Raw genomic sequence first — 17,509 nt, forward strand, 5'->3', positions numbered from 1 at the left:
CCACGATGATTTTGTTTGGGTCATTTCGCTTGAATGTGGCGGGCATCCCCAACATTTTCCTATGCTTCAACAAGTTTCTAGGTCGACCTGACACTAAATTAAACTATGTATAGCAGTTTGTTGAATTACTTGGTTTGTTACAGTATTGTTATTTGTTGTAAGAAAAATTATTCTATCCAACTAAGGTTATCTTTAGGTATGCTTGGTTGTGGGCTCCTTTATATAAAGAGGCGGCGAATCAATGGAAGCGTGGTTGATGGAGCAAGTATTTCAAGCCTTGGTGTTGGATTTGTTTGTGTATACTTCGGCACATTTGTTAGGCGCTTACCTGACAATTCGTTTTATTAATAGTTACATAAGTTGGGGACGTTCTAGTTTTTAAGTTGAGCAATGGACTATGTGCAATTATTTTCTTGGGGAGACCACGAGCACCCCCTTTATGCATCAGTCTTGTAGGTATGGCGAGTTGTCGGGAGGATGGTGGTTTTAAGGTTATCTTTCTATTCTCTTTGTAAGGCTCTCGTGAATAATTTAATAGAAATAAGCCGTATGCATCCTTTGGATGCAGAAGCTAGGAGGCTAGGGCTATGTTCCCCATTTCGAAAAAATATTGCAATATTGTTTGTTTGTACATAAGCAATGTAAGAAAGGTTTTCAAATTCTAGATACTATAGTGCAATCCTTTAATTCTACTTCTATTGATAGATCTCTGAGTTAACGTACGGTTGCAGGATTATGGGTGGTGATCTTACTAAGGTGTTTCGATCTGATTTAGAGGATTGTGACAAGCTTATATTAGATGTAAAGTTAAGAACAACACAATGGTTCAAAAACGACATAACGTACACCAAAATCAATTAAATATACCAAGAAACTTAATTTTATGCATAAGTAGGGATAACTTCCACATGTCCATTCTCTTTCAGTTGTCGCACTCTTACATGACTCGTTTTATCAGTGCCCACTAAAAGCTAAGCACACGATTACATCTAAAACTTCTTTAACTCTCAGGATATGTATAATGTTGATGCTTTAAGTCGTAAGACAAAAGCTAAGGTGGAAGAAAGAAAAAACTAAAAAAAAAGGTTTACTTTCTTTTTCATTTTAGGACGAAAAGATAATCTTTTAGCAACTATTTCTCTGACCACATATCTAGAAATATCATTTTATAGAGATAAGCTAAAAGATATCCAGTGTACGCTATATTGATCACATGGTTAATTTAAGATAAGACGATTTTATCAACCATTATCTATGCCCTTATCCATTTAGCACACTCCTAATTGTCGTCGCTATCCAAACACAGAACCTTGAAGACAAAGCATTACCAAAGCCAAAGACATTGACTTCTCAGACCGCCCTTTATCAAACCCATAGCAAATGCGCCGTCAGAGTCGTAGTTATCCAGGCACCATCTTACGGTCGTTGTCTGCCCTGCGCCATCCAACGGCGGAGATAAATCGAGGAATAATTGTCAGGACAAGCGGGCGAGACGGCGTGCGGTCATGTGCCTCTCCCCCATCCTATATGTCCTTCTCCCGTGCCGCCGGCGAAGCGGCCGGTGGCTGCCTGAGATGAACGCGCGCGCGCGATTTTCTAGCAGCAACTTCTTGGCACGCCGGCGTAGATAAGCCCGAGCCGCCGTGGCATTCTCGTAGTCATAGAGGCCCTACCCTTCCGCCGCTTTTCCTGCTTCGACAGCTGGATTTCGCTCTTGCTTAGCTCAGGGCGGCGTTTAAGGGGCGGCGACGGCGGTGGTGCTTTTCTAGTTGGTAGTGGCGGCTAGCTGCGGGCGGCGGCGATCTGGGAATGGGGAACGCGAGCGCCAGGGAAGTGGGGAACGGCTATGCGGCGTCGTCGCTGGAGCAGGTGACCCCCAGCCGCGGGAGCTCGGTGGAAGCCGCCGCCCCGCCGGACGCCGTGATGCGGGAGCTTCCTCCTCCGGTTCCCTACGTCTTCGCGCCTCAGGTGACGATTTCCTGGCTGAAATTGCAAAAAAGGAAACCCTCATCTCGTGTTCTTGATGTACTTCCTTTTTGTTGACAAAAAGAAGAAATTGCTCTTCTGTCTTTGGTTAGTGTGATTCGCCTAGGCGTGCAGTTCTTGTTAACAGTTTTTGCTTGATTGTTCCTTTCGCCTTGGTGATCAAAAGGTGTTGCTCGCAACGGAGTTGCTTGTTTATGTTGGGTTCTCTTCTTGATTAGTTTAGCAATTGTTGGTTGCGATGTGAGTTCTTGCAAATTTTCCTGTGAAGTATCATCTGTTGCATCAGTCGTTATAGATTAGTTCCATCCGGTGTTAAAAACTTGAAATAGCAATTTCTTTTGCCTTAAACTTTAGGAGTTAGGCCATAGCCGATAACTCGATCTGCAGCTGAACTACAGCTACAGCTTTTAGATATTTCTAATATGATCAAAGTATGGGTTCTTGTTTAGGACATAGCTACAACTTGCCTATGATTATGAAAGAAAACAGCTTTGGTAAAGACGAGTTGGTAGATTTGGTTGACCAGCTGGTTTCTGCCAACGGGTTTAGCAGTTCTGTGTCTGGGATCTGGTTCGGTTCTGTGGGCAAATTGCTGCTGCTTTATCAAATGGCGCATAAACTTCAATTTCTGGATAAATATCTTTATTTTCCCCTCGGTGATTACGCGGCATCTTGACAAAACGTGAGTACCTGATCTTATTTTGTGGGCAGTTGGTCTTGCTGTGTAAAATATACCATGTGCTAAGCGGTTGGCACAACACCCTAGAACAAATTCTTTACTCTCACTACTAGGGTAGTCCCCATCCAAGATAAGTACGTGGGGCATCATGATCAAATGTGGTGCACAATTGCAACTTTATTCATTACTTCCCTCCGTTCCAAAATAATTGAAGTTCTAGGTTATAGTATATTTTATGGTAAATCTAATGGAACTAAATTGATGTTTTAGATGTTGATATTTTTTTATAAACTAGTTTAAGCTTAAATTAGTTTGAATTAGGACAATCCTAGAACTTCAATCATTTTGGAACGGAGTGAGTAGCATTTAAATGTAATGAGTCGTGCAGTAGTACAGAGTATTTTGAACTGAAATCTGCAGCATGTGCTAGGGGCACATAAATCACATGGCTTGTATGTCATTGTTGTGTTATGATGATTTACAGTGATACTTCTGTTTTTCATTCACTTCAAGATCTAGTAAATGTTTTTTTGATCTAGCAATTACTCCTGAAAAACTTAGCATCTGGCTATAGCAAGCTGTTGTATAGTACTGTATCCTTTTGCTTATGATGGCCTTGCTTTTGGCTTGATCAGACTTTTATCTGTATATGATATTAAGTAGAGGTAAAATATTGTTTAACCTGTAGTTCGTTGCCCAGATTGATGGTGAGCAACGGTTTTCCTACTGGTGTGTTAAACTTGGTTTTCTGCTTTCAGCTCCCTTTCTCTCTGTAATACAATGTTATTTTCATTCAAGTAATTGAAACACAAAGTCCCCAGTTTGAAGGAAAAAAGCCTCAAGTTAATGTGTATATAAGTGGCAGCCAGTGTTGTTCCTTTTCCTTTTAGAATGCACATACTAAAGCATCCGATCTCGACATGATTAAGTTTATTCTTGCTGAATTCATTTTGACCTATGAAAAACCATGTGTGTTGTTGACCTTTTAGTTCCTGTAAATCTGTAATACTGCAAGATATCTGCATGGGACTTGTGCTTCAGGTTACTCTATAGTCGGTGTGCTGGTTCAAGAAACATGTGTAAACATTATTGTTAGTCATGAATTCCTGCTTGCACTGAAAGTTAAGTGCACCTTGCAGGTCCCAGTAGCTCCACTTCAGATACCAACTGAATTTTCTCCTGTTTTTAGCCATTCATGGGTTAATGGCTCGGATCAATCCACCAACAGCAACCCCCCAGAGAAGGGAATTCCAACTTTGATTACATGGAGTCAAGGAGGAAATGAGGTGTTTGTGGAAGGATCATGGGATAACTGGACTTCAAGGTTTAATTTTGACCCAATCTATTTTTCCAATGTCTTATCTGTAAATGATATGCTAAAATACCAAAATCCATATGACCACTTTCAGGAGGGTGTTAGAGAGGTCTGGGAAAGATCACGCTGTATTGTTGGTTCTGCCATCTGGAATATATCATTACAGGATCATTGTCGACGGGGAGCCAAGATATGTCTCTGAACAACCTCATGTGACTGACGAGAGAGGGCAGGTGGCCAACCTCCTCGATGTCCATGTCAGTAAGGATTACATATGTCTACTTCAGCAATAAAACCCGTGACCACCTTAATGACAAAGGAAGAAAAATAAGATAATGTGTCATTTTGCTCTGACCTTCTCTAAACGAAATTCCGGAATTCAGGATCCTGATATTATCTGCAAAATTTGTATTTTCAATAGGAGTATGTTCCAGAGAGTCTTGACAGTGTGGCGGAGTTCGACGCGCCTCCATCGCCTGAACATAGCTACGACCTGCAGTTCCCAGCTGACGAGGAGTTTGCCAAGGAGCCACCGACGCTCCCGCCTCAGCTTCTCATGTCAGTCCTTGGCGGCACCGACAGCTCTGACGAACACGCCCTGAAGCTGAAGCCTCAGCACGTGGTCCTCAACCACCTGTTCATCGAGAAAGGATGGGGGTCGCAGTCCCTGCTCGCCCTTGGGGTCACCCACCGGTTCCAATCAAAGTACGTGAACTTCGTGCTCTACAAGCCGCTGCCGAGGAGGTGATAATGCGGCCGGTGGAACATGAAGAAAGCAGTGGCGGCTGAGTAGGACTGATGGGAGTGAATAAGGGAGTGTTAGCTGGCAGTGTACATAAGGGGAATGCAGGAGCCCTTGTTCTTTGATGCTGCTCCTGCACCTCTATCTAGGTTGTGACTCTTATTTTATTTCTTTCTTTCTTCAATAAAATGTTCTTGTAGGATGAGGTTTGAACAGACTGAACTCTGAAAAAAATGAAACAAGAGAGGGTTTGGAAAATGTCTTGTCTTGCTGTGATCTGAGTAAACGGAACCGGCAATTGCCAGAATGTAATTGTCGCATGTGTTGGGATACACCGCTTGTTTTCCCTTTTCATCTCTAACTTCTGAATGCACTGGTAGATGCAAGTAGGATGGATAAGATTGAGACGCTAATACATGTGAGACGTAGGTAACTAAGACATTGGAAGAAAAGAATCCATTCGTACACGTGATGTGGATGTTGACCATACAAAAAGAGACCGCCGTGGAAGGCAAACACAACCTTAGCCTCATTTGTCAAAAGGCTAACAGCGACTATGATGGAACTTTAATTCTAGATGATCTTCTGAGACCTAGCCACTGGCATGCCTAGACAGAGATGTAAGTTTGCGTGATGCACCCAATCAAATGAAATCAACCACCGGTTTGCTGTACCCTGTAGTTTGCTTATATACTTGTTGTGAGGATGGGAACGGTTTGGTCGAAAGAGAAAATTTATGTCTCTTTTCCGAAATTGAATGTGGAGATTTTTTTTATTTTTTTGACTACATGCATGATTCACCATAACATCAAGGTGGTTTGTAACGCCCTAAACTGTGAAAAAAAAAACGACATTTTTCTCAGACAGGGAGAAGGAAAGGAAAAAAAAAATACCAGAACAGCTTGAGAAGATGCTTTTCTGTTCTAACAAGAAACCAGCTGCTTAATAAAAGCTCTGGTTCACTAGCAATTTTGTTTTTCTGATTCTCACATTAATGCAGAACCTTCCACTGCCCATGAGCCTTTGCTTCAGCAGACGCTGAAGCCCATATACTGGCCCAAGAATGAACAAGTGCAAGGACGAGGCCCGGCCCAGCGATGCATCGCTTTCAGCTGGGAGCCCAACAAGGCAAACAATGCATTAATTGCCACGTCGTGAAGGAAAAAGAGCGGACTAGTGGACGACTTCTGGAGGTCCTTGACCGGGACCTCTTGTCTGACTCGTGCCTGGTATGACGGTGACCTGGACCTGGTCCCGTTCCTGCTCCATCGCTTTGACTCGTCAGATTTCTCCTTAATAATCGCAAGGCTGGAGACATCAGATCGGTAGGTGTCACATCATCGGTGGACGATGTGCAACTACATTTGCGCGTGAATTTAGTTTCTTTCTCATGCCCCCATCACAGCCATTTTCTATAGTGACATAGTGGAGAAAAGAGTAGCATGTTGTGTAGGTTTCAGTTTTACAACTTCGTGTTCTCCACCAACTGTTTGACAGGAACACAGTTATTCAGAACAAAATTAAGCCATGACATGACACGATATCATCTTTTTCACGACACACTTAACGCCCCAAAATCAAATTGAACCAAACATATTCACCAACATGAAAGAAATCACCAAGACCCTACATCAAAGTACTCCCTCGAGGGACGCATTTGTGCCGACGGTTCTTCTGTTGTGCCGCCAACACGCTCTGTCGACGGTGACCGTCGGTTTTGTACCCTATGCCGACGGCAAATACCGTCAGCACGGTACCGTTTTCTTGTAGTACTCCATCTCTATATGTACAAGATCATTTACCCCTTTTTTAAGTCAAACATTTTTCAATCAATGTATCTAAATCCACCATGAAATGTTTTTGCATAATATATTCATTGGATATTATAAGTACATATGTTTTTTTTTGTAAACCTAGGTAAATTAGAAAGAATAACCTAAGACAAAAGTAAGTGACCACTTTATATATACCAATTAAGGTTTAATCAGATGAAAATGGGTGGGGGTGGGGGGTCATATAAGACCGGGGGATCCATTTTATGCAATATTTTTTTTAAAGGGAAGAAATCATAATATTATTATTCTAGTGGTGTTTTGTTTCTTAGGAATAATAGTACTCCCTCCGGTTCAAAACAAATGCTTTGATCTAAGCAACTGTGACAAACCAAAAAAGATGAATGGCTGATTTCTCATTATTTAATCATCTAGCTCTACACTAAACTTTACAATAGTCTAGATCAGTTGTATTTGCATAGAAAACTACAGAAAAACAACTAGAAGGTTGATTATTACTTATGTGCTGAATTAGAGCATGTGAGTTTGGTGGTTTTATTGAGCATTGACATACTTTTTCTCTTCACTACTTGGTATCGCTTGAAATATCATATCATGTAATGAGAACTTTCGGTATAAATTAACAGTTTAGTTTGTTGTGTCTACTATTTTATTTTTTTTGCATATTGTTCTTTAGGTCATACTAGGCACATATTTAAGCAAAGAAACTAGACAGTGATTTTCATCCATTCGCATGATTATGAATATTTTCAGAGTAGGAGAAGAGGGAATGCAATATATATATTCCAAATAACTTTATTTTTCTTTTGTGGGAAATATATATTCCTGCTGTACTATAAGAAACGGACCTTCAAGACTCTGAACGCCATATATAAATCAGATTTGTACAATTTTACTTCTTAGTTATCATGTCTAGAAACTGCGTAGAGAACCTTGTGATATACTCCCTACAATCCAATCAGATCGACGTGGAGCATATGCAAGGCAAGCCTATATAGTTTTACTGAAATAATTGTTTGACAAGTGTGTAAATTGTGTACGGTATTTAAGATTGTGGTGTAGACTTCGTAGGTTGCAGTAGTTTATGTTCATGTGTGGCGTCTATTACTCTAAATATGTTTTTGTGTTGCTCCTGAGATCAAGTTATGTGTCATCTTCTTGGGTATTCAGTGATGATTGATGTTTATATTTTAATATTTTTTGTCTTTTACATGTTTTGTTACCTGTGGCAACGCACGGACATTTTACTACTAAACCAATTAGGTGGGGGGGGGGGGGGGGGTCATATAAGACGGGGGATCCATTTTATGCAATATTTTGTTTAAAGAGAAGAAATCATAATATTATTATTCTAGTGGTGTTTTGTTTCTTAGGAATAATAGTACTCCGTCCGGCAGATACATCCATTTTTTCGCATTTGTTTTGATCCGAAGAGAGTAGTTGGTTTTCAATAATGAATGACAACGACATAAAGAAAAGAAAATTAGCATACTAGTATATTTTTCTATAATTGTCACTAATACAATATGTAGTTAACTAGTTTCAAAATCGTGAAGGTGCACCCTCTCTTCCCGCCACTTTCCCGTAACTCGTATCACATAGGTACTGACCTATTTTTGTCGGATTTGCCCTATTGTCATTCTCGTCTTCCCTCCTTTTCAGCCGCGCCATGCAACGTAGCGCTTCTTACTGGAACATGGTGGATACTTTTTGAAATATTGACCGTTGCACTCATCACAACCAAACTCCCTCACCGCGGCTCAAGCTATCAGATTAAACATACATTGACATGACATGCCATAAGAAACATCTACTCCCTCGTTTTTAAATGTTGCACAAAGTAAAATAAACCTCTATATACCATACAAGAACAACCTCAACCAAAGTCACAAAAAAGAAAGTATGAAACCCTAGATATCCTTTTCCTTTCTTCAATATACCGAACCTTGGATTGCCAAAGACCAAAGGAAAGCACAAACATAAAAATGGAAAGGCAAGAGTAAAAGAAGAAGGTGAACAAAAGAAAAAAGAACCGGATACATAACCCGCGGTCGGAGCAAAGCAACCAACCCCTAATCATCGTCGCCGCCTATAAAAATCCCAGAACAGAAGGCCAGCCTCGCCGTCTGCTACCCGTTTATTATTCCCCTCCGTGCAGCCGCCCTCGTGTTCTCGCCTTCTCGAAGCACCCACCCATGGCGGACCAGCTCACCGACGAGCAGATCGCCGAGTTCAAGGAGGCCTTCAGCCTCTTCGACAAGGATGGCGACGGTAACCCCTCTTCCCCGCCCCCCTCCCCGCCGGATCGAGCTTGCGCGGCGCCCGATCCGGCCGAATTGGGGTCTGGTCGGGACAGCTGCGATTACGGCTCTAGATCCGGTCTACCCTGCGTAGGTGATGGCTTAGTTGCGCGGATTTTTAGGAAATTCGTAGTGTTTTCGGCTTGTGCGGGATGCTTACATCTGGTTGGAACGTTTGCTTGCACACTGCTTGTTTGTTCTGTGGCCGGGTACGGGGTGTTTGTCTTGGCAAGGTGTTTTGGTTCATGGCCCTGTAGAAGAACAATTTGGGGGCAGCAAATGGTTGTATTTGTGGATTAGGGTTTATTATACAGCTGTAAGCTAATGGTAACTGACAAGAAATCCGAATCAGGCTGTTTTCATGCCCTGTGAACAAATGGTTGAGTGATGTAGCACGCCTAACTTCTACATATTCTCACTTGCTGGAGCTAGGTCAAACGGTTGGGCGAGATGTATAGAGTTTTAGGTGTTGATCCTGGTTGTGACATCGTAGCATGCTGTAGATAGCCTCATTATTTACAACGTGTTCACTAAAGGAACGAACTTTTTGATGACAGCATATCACTATATTGGTAAGATCGAACTTCTGACAGCCACTTTTAGATAAGTGTTAACTGTGTGTTTGTGTAGTGTTAGACCAATATAGTTAATATAAAGATTGTTCCTTTTTAGTGTATAATAGTTCATTTCTGAAAGTCTCCTGCCGTGTTCTCCAATTGTCATTTCCTTCTTTGGTACTACTACCTCCGTTCCACAATTTGCTAAAACGGCTTATATTATGAAACACAGTGATACATTATATGAGCATGTTTCAGCACGTCTATAGACGTTTTGGTCTAGTCTTGTGATCTAGTGTCATATCTAGTATGCAATAGTTTCATTGAATTTTAAGTGGACTTTGGATTTCATATGTATATAGAGAACAAGGATTGCATTTTCTTCAGTTGGGAAACCGCCCAATTGATGCTGAACCCAAAAGCATTGTCTTAAGGCTTCTGCCTGTAGGAAGTTGACCATTTCGTCACGTTAATCAGAATTATTCTGTGAAATAGATTGAAAATTGGTTTTTAGTATTCAGTGTGTTGGGTTGAACATCATTGACATTTCAGGAAAGCGTCTGCCACTTGACCAATCTCATTGTTCTCTTCACGCTACCTAGTTGGCCTATATATATAATATTTATCTATACTGTTTATGCTGAAATACTGTGCTTCAAGCCAATGTTTGTTTATGATTCCTGCTGTTACAGCTTGCTGACAACTATAGGTGCATGAAACTACAATTCAACATGTTAATTGATGGCATTATTGTGTATCCTGTGTTGTTAGGTCAATAATAATGGCGTAGTCCCAAATTGGATATTTTATGAGCGAGAACCAGCCAATCTTAACCCATAGTTGTCTACTTAGGTTCGTGAAACTATCAGCAACTCAACATGTTAGTTGGTGGTATTATTATGTATCTTGAGTTTTTAGGGCAATAATGATGACGTAGTCCCAAATTGGATATTTTATGAGCGAGAACCAACCAATCTTAAACCTAATAGTGAGCTTACTCTTATTTTGTTTTATAGCGCTGGATAAAGAATGCTTACAGGGAAGTATTATCTTATAACGAGCTTTGAATCTTCTACAGGTTGCATCACCACCAAGGAGCTCGGAACCGTGATGCGGTCCCTTGGGCAGAACCCCACTGAGGCGGAGCTGCAGGACATGATCAACGAGGTGGACGCTGATGGCAACGGCACCATCGACTTCCCAGAGTTTCTGAACCTGATGGCGAGGAAGATGAAGGACACCGACTCGGAGGAGGAGCTCAAGGAGGCCTTCCGCGTCTTCGACAAGGACCAGAACGGCTTCATCTCGGCCGCCGAGCTGCGCCATGTCATGACCAACCTCGGGGAGAAGCTGACCGATGAGGAGGTCGACGAGATGATCCGTGAGGCTGATGTGGATGGTGATGGCCAGATCAACTACGAGGAGTTCGTCAAGGTCATGATGGCCAAGTGAGGAGCGGGTCCCCTGAAATAAGCTTTTGCTCTCAAGTGGATTGGAAGTTTGGAACACCAGATGTTGCAAGTTGTATTTTGCTATGCGCGCTTTAAAGTACTGTCGAGTCTCGCAAGGCTGTAATGTTCGGTAGTGATCTTGGGTTAGGCGGTGTAGTCGTGTGGAGCAACATTCTGGACACCTGGTTATTATCTTTTGATTGTGGAACTTATCTTGCACCTGTTTGGTTGGTCTCATCATGGATTTTAGAGCTTTGTGCAAAACTGCAAATCTTGTCTTTCATCTATGAGCTTGGCAACTGTGGTGTGCACGTGGGAGTAGCATGGTTGGTGTGTTTTGCTCTCGGAAGTGTTTGCTGCAACTGGATGGATATTTGGTAGAAGTTTCGGCAACTTTGGTATGGACTGTGCTTTTCGCCATGCAAAGAAGTGCTGGTTAACTGCATCGTTCGAGTCTTTGCCCTGGTGAAAAAGGTGTAAGCCAACAGGTATGGTGCCAGGTTGCTGAACCATAAGCAGGATCAGGCCTAGTTGCATCTGTGCTGACTCGATCCTGCTCCTTGGGCAGCGATTCCCCGCTGTTTTTCCTTTCAATTGCTGATTGGAGTTCAATTATTTTACGGCTAGCTGTTGGATCTCGCACTCTCTGGCGATTTATCATTTATGTATTTGCAACTTGTAGTGCTTAGGCAAGAACAAAATCAAAGGTGGATGGAACGTCGCTTTATCATCAGTTATCATGGCATGCAATTATGGACGTCGCAATGTGGTATGATTTGATCGACTGGGTTGGGTGGTGGTACCCCCGTTGGGTTATTCGTTTCCTTTTTTTCCATTGCTTAGCCTGTCTGTTGTTTTGATCATGGTGCTTGATGTGACAGCAAGAATCGATAAAAGATTTCTCTGTGATATAAAAAAAATTTGGACATGTCAAAACTCGAAAGCGAATTCTTCGTTTCATAAAGAAGCAACCAAGACCCATTAAGCATTCTCTACAAATTCCCTTTCCCTTCTTTAGCTCCCTCTGCTCTCTGCCATGGCGGCCAAGCTGACCCAGGAGCAGGCGGACGAGTGCAAGGAGATCTTCGACCTGTTCGACGGCGACGAGGACGGCCGCATCGCCGCCGGCGAGCTGGTCACCGCGCTCCGCTCCCTGGGCCAGAACATCGACGAGGCGGAGGCGCGACAATTCCTCGAGGACGCGGGCGCCAGCGAAGGCGCCACCAGCATCGACCTGGCCACGTTCCTGGCCGTGGCGGCGCGCAAGGCGAACGCGGGCGTGTCGGCGAAGGGCCTGGCCGACTGCCTGGGCGCGTTCGACGACGACGGCAGCGGGGTGATCCCCGCGGAGCAGCTGCGGCAGGTGATGGTCTCCCACGGCGACCGGCTGACGGAGGAGGAGGCCGACGAGCTGGTCCGCAAGGCGGACCCCCGCGGCGAGGGCCGCGTCCAGTGCAAGGAGTTCGTCAAGGTGCTCATGAACAAACCTTGAGCGAGCTCGTGTTCGTCAAGCCTTGAGCTCTTCTTTTTGGCAATGAATGTGGAGGCCGATGAGGAAATAATTCCTTGTTTTCTGAATTTTGTGATGTAGTATTGAGTTGTGGATGCCTTGTACCTAGCTGCAATACATGTAACTTCTGTTGTATACATGAGATTCTAAGTGATCCTGAACACTTTAGGAATACAATGTAATTGGCTAAATTTGCTGCCGTGTTTTTTTTTTTCGAATGGTATACTAGCATCAAAAGAAACATCGAGCAATACAAAACATTTAAAAAAACGAAAATTACAACGAGATCCTTGAGAAGCCCTTCATCTTCAGCATCTAGACCGTGTCGACGGCGCACCGCCGCTGCCGATCCACCCTGAGTCTGCCTGACGTGTTGGTTGCGGACGGGAAGTCGCCGAACGGATCGAAAAGATCACATCCGTCCGAGAGATAAGAAATAGGATGAACTGCCGATGAAACTTCTTAACGATCCGAAGGTCCCCACAGCTAGACGAAATCCTCGAAGACTATACCACACCCACAAGCTTCTCGACTTCGTTGTCGAGATGGGTTTAAAGCAGAGAAAACATTATTGCACGAGGCGCTGTCACCATCACCTGAACGCCGCCGCTACAAACAAAAACCCTAAACACGGGGAACCAAGCCCCTAAAACTGGGAAATAGAGCCCTCCGCTGACGAGAACTACTATCCGCCGCACCTTCATGGCCCGAAGGCCACAGAGGCGGCCAGATCGGAGGCGACTGTCATGTTTCATAATGAAGTTTCTTCGATGGTATGGCATCAATGTCACCTATCAGTATATAATAGCACCTTCAAATGTTCTTTTATCACCCTGACCAAGACACATGCTTGATACTAAAAATGTTCCGACCAAGATAGGAGAGAGAGTCCATTGTGGAGGTCCCTGTAAAACTCATCTACTGTTTTGTTCCCTTCGTCAGCGCCACCATCGATCCACCCCGCCTCCGGTGGCCAGCCTTAGAGGTGTGGTGGATCACGGCCCTCGTCGGCGGGAGGATTTTCGTTCTTTGTTTATGTTGTTTCTCAATGTCTTCGTCTGGATGGTAGAAGCGGCGGCTACATCCAGAAGCCATAATAAGATCATCTCCGTCATATCCTCCCTCCGGTGGTGCGTCTAGCGCAAGCCAAGGGAGCGCGGAGTGGTGTGTCCGACGAATTAGTCAGTTGTCGTGTTCTTTGGTGTAGTTTCAGATCAGTCCCTTCCCATCAACAGTTGTCATCATTGGTGACGATTGCAGCTTTCTTGCGATGGTCCTTTGAATCAGAGCATGATGCTTCCTATCTACCTACTATAAAAATCTCTAGTACGTCAAGCTTTTCCTGATGTTGGAGGGCGATTTTTGTACTATTGTTGATGATTATTGACAGGTCGGTGAAATTTCATTTAAAAAAAACACATGCTTTATGCTTCCTCTCTTCCAACTTTTTAAGAATGTTGTTGAACTTTTTTAAGAAGAAGAATGTTGCTGGCTTCTCCAGCCCAGAAAAACGCCCAACGTGCCTTATCACACAAGTGGGCTTTTTAGTCCAGCCAAGCCCAGCCCACATGACAAATGTAGGGTGGAGACCAGGAACCGTGCACGCCGCCCACGTCCTATCCACACTCCCCAGCTGACTTCACACACACACCGAGCTCGAAGCTCCACCACCGCCAGACCTCGAGCTCCTCTACTGTACTACCCATGGCCGCTGCAACCATCTCCCTCTGCGGCTCGCGCTGCCTCAGCACGAGCTCGAAACCCGAACCTCGTCTCACCTCTCGAGCAGCCGCCCCGCTGCACTCGCGGCCGTCTTCTTCGCACCGAAGGCTGGTGGTCGTGGCCGCGACGGAGTCGTCGGGCGAGAAGACGGACGAGAAGGTCCCCTCCTGGGCCCGGAAGGGCTCCGACGAGGCCCCTCCGTGGGCGCGCAACGAAGGAGGCGCCTCCGGGCAGGACGCCGGCGGCGCCGTCGAGGTCCCGTTCTACGCGTACCTGCTCGCGTCCGCCGTGACCGCCATCGCCGCCGTACGTTCCCCTCACCCTTCTCCTCCTCCTCCTCCTACGTTCCGCTGAGCAGATCCCGGATACGAACCTTCTTTTCCTCTGCAGATCGGGTCGATCTTCGAGTACACCAACGGGCGGCCGGTGTTCGGCGTCCTGGGCACCGACAGCCCCCTCTACGCGCCGATCCTGGGCTTCTTCGCCGTCACCGGCATCCCGACATCCGTACGTGCGCCTGCTATTGTCCATCTGCAAGATTGTAAGTTCACAGTTTCTGATCGAGTTCTCCTCTGGATTCCAGGGGTATCTGTGGTACAAGGCCGTGCAGACGGCGAACAAGGACGCCGAGGAGCAAGACCGCAGAGACGGCTTCCTCTGATTCGGTTTCCGCGGCAGAGCAATGAACATAGTACTACTGAACTCTGAACATATGCCATATTCTTTTTTGTAATTGTGCTGCGGTAAACTGCTGATCGAGAAGACGGTTTTCCTGCGTTGTAGAGGAGATCAGGTGAACGAAGTGCAGATGATACCAGTAACTTGTATTACTGTCCTTCTGAAACTTGAAATAGCTAGGCGGCGTCTTGATTTCAATGCGTTGCCTTTTGACCTGAGCAAGATCTGGAACTCTGCTTTTGGATGGAGGAGGAAATGCATGGGTTCCATCAGTTTCCCTGTCTCTACGAATTCTTAGCACTTGGACGTGGATTTGGGTACTCTGGAGGCTCGGTAGTGTAACTGGATGATATCTCACATGTTGCTACAGGAATGTAAGTCAAAGAAATTACAATGACAACGATACAAATGTAAGATAAATATATACTAGCTTATTATTGCGTGGGAAACATGCATCAACATACATCTTGAGTAGCTTGTGTTCTGAAGGTTGCATATCGCCAGCTGATCACTTGTGTTCTGTGTGCAAGTGTCTCCTTGGCTTGCCTTTTGCTTTTCTGGTTTCGTACAGTCTTGAGCAGCCTTCTTTGGAATGGAGACAGTACTAGTTTTTTTTTTTGAAACTATAAATATATTAGCAAGCAAGCCGCCTCATTAAAAACCTTCCAGTCCCCTTCGGTACCCTGGTAAGGAAAAGAGTGCGTAAAAAACTTGCTGCTCACAGATCAAATCATAGTTACATCGTTTAGGAGCTTGTCTAATAGGAAACTAGGGGGCTCATCGTCCCAGTTACAAGCAATTTTATGCTGAAAGCTATACTTGGCTATTTCATGTGCTACTTGATTTGCATCCCTAGGACAAAATATGAATTGAACCTCCCCAATATTGGATGCTATATCGATGCAGTCAGCAAAGATAGCAGAAGATTCATTCCACCATCTATTTTCACCTGTAAGCGCTTGGATTGTTTCAGCCGAGTCAGATTCAACCATGATGTGATGACAGCCCATCTCTTCAACCATCTTCAGTCCTTCACGGAGCGCCATTGCTTCAGCCATCGCCGCAGTCTGGACATGCGGCAATAGCTCACATTTTGCATGCACAAAGGTTCCCATGAAATCATGAAGGACAGCTCCCGTTGCCCCTAATTTCTCCTCCATAACAAACGATGCATCGACGTTAAGTTTCAGTGTACGGGGTGGAGGTCTGATCCACTTGCCCGTCCCTGCAGGGGCTTTCTTTTCAGCCTTCATCGCGTTTGCAGTTATCGCCAGAATGGACATTTTGCACTTGAGTAATGGTGGAACTTCCTCATTGTGCGTTCGACGGCGTCGGATCCACCAAAGATACCAGGCTAATACACAGATAGTTTCTTTTAGTTTAACAAATTCGAACCCAGGGAGAGTGTTACCATTCTGTCGAAGTAAGTACTCCAGCACCGCTGATCCCGCTCTGTCCATGGAAGTTGCTTCATTAATGATGTTCTCCAAACCGAGACTTTGCCACAATTCTTTGGCCGTATGACATTTGAAAAGAAGATGCATAATGTCCTCTGGCCCCTGATGGCAGATCGGACACTCTCCAGACGTGCCAATATGTCTGTTAATTAAGATACTCTTTAGAGGAATGGAGACAGTACTAGTTAGTGATTAAGCATGACAGTTGATTGATGATAGCATTGGTAAACATATCCTTGAATTTAAGGAGGTATCTATGGGCAAGCTGACATTGATGGTGAAACATATTGTTCATCTCTGAGTTTACGATTGAATTAATGATGTGTACCAGTATCATTGGCCTTGGAAGCCAACTATTATCAGACCGCCTTGTGCATAGTTGATAGTTCATGAGCTCAAAGCTGAACAATTTTAGGACGCTTGCCTCAAAACAAAATTAGGACTCAAGCATGAAGACTGGGGAATGAAAAACCCAACACTCTGCTCTGAAGGTTGCATATCCCGCATCAGAGAAGATACCAATAGAAGTGCCGAACAATAGCAGATGATAGTACAATTTAATGACACTTTGAAAGAGCAATCCCAATGGTTGTCTCCGGCTTGAGCAACATCTGAACTCCACATTTGAATGGCGGAGGAAGTGCATACTTTCCTTTAGTTCCCTGTGACGGTTATGTAACTCTGCCTCCATGAATTATTCACACTCCCACAACTTTGGGATTTTACTCTAATAGCATGGATATCGCATCCATCACACGACAATTGTCGAGATCCACTACCTTAGATGCTACTCCCTCCGTTCATCTGCGTCAATTAAAGGCGGACAGAGGTAGTACTATGCTATCAACATAGTTTAGGCACAGAAAAGTTGAGAATAATCATATGGAAATTTGGTATAATGTATCCTTTCTCAGGACACAACATAGACAAAAGTCATAATAATGAACTTTGTTGATTTGTCATTATTTAAAGACCATCTTCATGACCTTTTAGAAGGGAAATCAACATAATGTATTTGAAAAAGGTCCCATCATAATTATGTAAATCACATTTTGATCTCTAAAACAAACAAACAAACAAACAAACAACATTGTGGCACCGAGACCTCGTGTTGTATTTGGCAAGCTAGACCTTGTAGTTCGACCATAAATAACCGTTTTCTTTTATCGAGCGTCAATTGATTATATTAGTTTGATGCGACATTTGTGTCAACAAAAACTCAATTTGTAAAAAAATATTATAAGTTTCCAAAGATAATTTGAAAAAGAACATCATAATTGGTAACACAAAACAAAAAAAGAGAAAAACTTGATAGATTC

At 44.0% G+C, this 17,509-nt stretch overlaps 5 protein-coding genes across 5 annotated transcripts; 4 read left to right on the forward strand and 1 right to left on the reverse strand.

Moving 5' to 3' along the window:
- The first annotated feature begins 1,498 nt into the window (after positions 1-1,498).
- On the forward strand, positions 1,499-4,980 carry LOC127318065 (SNF1-related protein kinase regulatory subunit beta-1). The gene is made up of 4 exons (XM_051348685.2): positions 1,499-1,968; positions 3,805-3,989; positions 4,075-4,237; positions 4,402-4,980. Exons 1-4 carry the CDS (start codon positions 1,810-1,812, stop codon positions 4,726-4,728), a joined length of 834 nt encoding a protein of 277 aa, XP_051204645.1. The 5' UTR covers positions 1,499-1,809; the 3' UTR covers positions 4,729-4,980.
- Positions 4,981-8,622: 3,642 nt separating this feature from the next.
- LOC127318080 (calmodulin-2) lies at positions 8,623-11,035 on the forward strand. Its single transcript, XM_051348705.2, has 2 exons — positions 8,623-8,786; positions 10,451-11,035. The coding sequence occupies exons 1-2, from the start codon at positions 8,711-8,713 to the stop codon at positions 10,822-10,824; spliced, it is 450 nt and encodes a 149-aa protein (XP_051204665.1). The 5' UTR covers positions 8,623-8,710; the 3' UTR covers positions 10,825-11,035.
- Positions 11,036-11,765: 730 nt separating this feature from the next.
- Positions 11,766-12,524, forward strand: LOC127318072 (probable calcium-binding protein CML9). Its single transcript, XM_051348698.2, has one exon. The coding sequence runs from the start codon at positions 11,860-11,862 to the stop codon at positions 12,313-12,315; it is 456 nt and encodes a 151-aa protein (XP_051204658.1). The 5' UTR covers positions 11,766-11,859; the 3' UTR covers positions 12,316-12,524.
- A 1,416-nt stretch (positions 12,525-13,940) lies between these two features.
- LOC127318090 (uncharacterized) lies at positions 13,941-14,931 on the forward strand. Its single transcript, XM_051348716.2, has 3 exons — positions 13,941-14,361; positions 14,446-14,562; positions 14,639-14,931. The coding sequence occupies exons 1-3, from the start codon at positions 14,038-14,040 to the stop codon at positions 14,714-14,716; spliced, it is 519 nt and encodes a 172-aa protein (XP_051204676.1). The 5' UTR covers positions 13,941-14,037; the 3' UTR covers positions 14,717-14,931.
- An 86-nt stretch (positions 14,932-15,017) lies between these two features.
- On the reverse strand, positions 15,018-15,986 carry LOC139833709 (uncharacterized). The gene is made up of 2 exons (XM_071824053.1): positions 15,683-15,986; positions 15,018-15,097 (listed from the first exon to the last, which is right to left on the reverse strand). The coding sequence occupies exons 1-2, from the start codon at positions 15,984-15,986 to the stop codon at positions 15,018-15,020; spliced, it is 384 nt and encodes a 127-aa protein (XP_071680154.1).
- Between the last annotated feature and the right edge of the window lie 1,523 nt (positions 15,987-17,509).

The sequence above is a fragment of the Lolium perenne genome, chromosome 1, assembly GCF_019359855.2.
Source record: "Lolium perenne isolate Kyuss_39 chromosome 1, Kyuss_2.0, whole genome shotgun sequence".
Classification (NCBI taxonomy): Eukaryota; Viridiplantae; Streptophyta; class Magnoliopsida; order Poales; family Poaceae; genus Lolium; species Lolium perenne.

Bases quoted from the DNA above. Each gene is read 5' to 3' on its own strand.
- LOC127318072 (XM_051348698.2), top strand. From the start codon at position 11,860: ATGGCGGCCAAGCTGACCCAGGAGCAGGCGGACGAGTGCAAGGAGATC.
- LOC127318080 (XM_051348705.2), top strand. From the start codon at position 8,711: ATGGCGGACCAGCTCACCGACGAGCAGATCGCCGAGTTCAAGGAGGCC. The intron at 8,787-10,450 runs GTAACCCCTCTT...AATCTTCTACAG, and splicing joins CTTCGACAAGGATGGCGACG to GTTGCATCACCACCAAGGAG.
- LOC127318090 (XM_051348716.2), top strand. From the start codon at position 14,038: ATGGCCGCTGCAACCATCTCCCTCTGCGGCTCGCGCTGCCTCAGCACG. The intron at 14,362-14,445 runs GTACGTTCCCCT...TTTCCTCTGCAG, and splicing joins CCGTGACCGCCATCGCCGCC to ATCGGGTCGATCTTCGAGTA. The intron at 14,563-14,638 runs GTACGTGCGCCT...TCTGGATTCCAG, and splicing joins TCACCGGCATCCCGACATCC to GGGTATCTGTGGTACAAGGC.
- LOC139833709 (XM_071824053.1), bottom strand. From the start codon at position 15,986: ATGAAGGCTGAAAAGAAAGCCCCTGCAGGGACGGGCAAGTGGATCAGA. The intron at 15,098-15,682 runs GTGAAAATAGAT...ACATTCCTGTAG, and splicing joins AACAATCCAAGCGCTTACAG to CAACATGTGAGATATCATCC.
- LOC127318065 (XM_051348685.2), top strand. From the start codon at position 1,810: ATGGGGAACGCGAGCGCCAGGGAAGTGGGGAACGGCTATGCGGCGTCG. The intron at 3,990-4,074 runs GTTTAATTTTGA...GACCACTTTCAG, and splicing joins TGGGATAACTGGACTTCAAG to GAGGGTGTTAGAGAGGTCTG. The intron at 4,238-4,401 runs GTCAGTAAGGAT...TATTTTCAATAG, and splicing joins CCAACCTCCTCGATGTCCAT to GAGTATGTTCCAGAGAGTCT.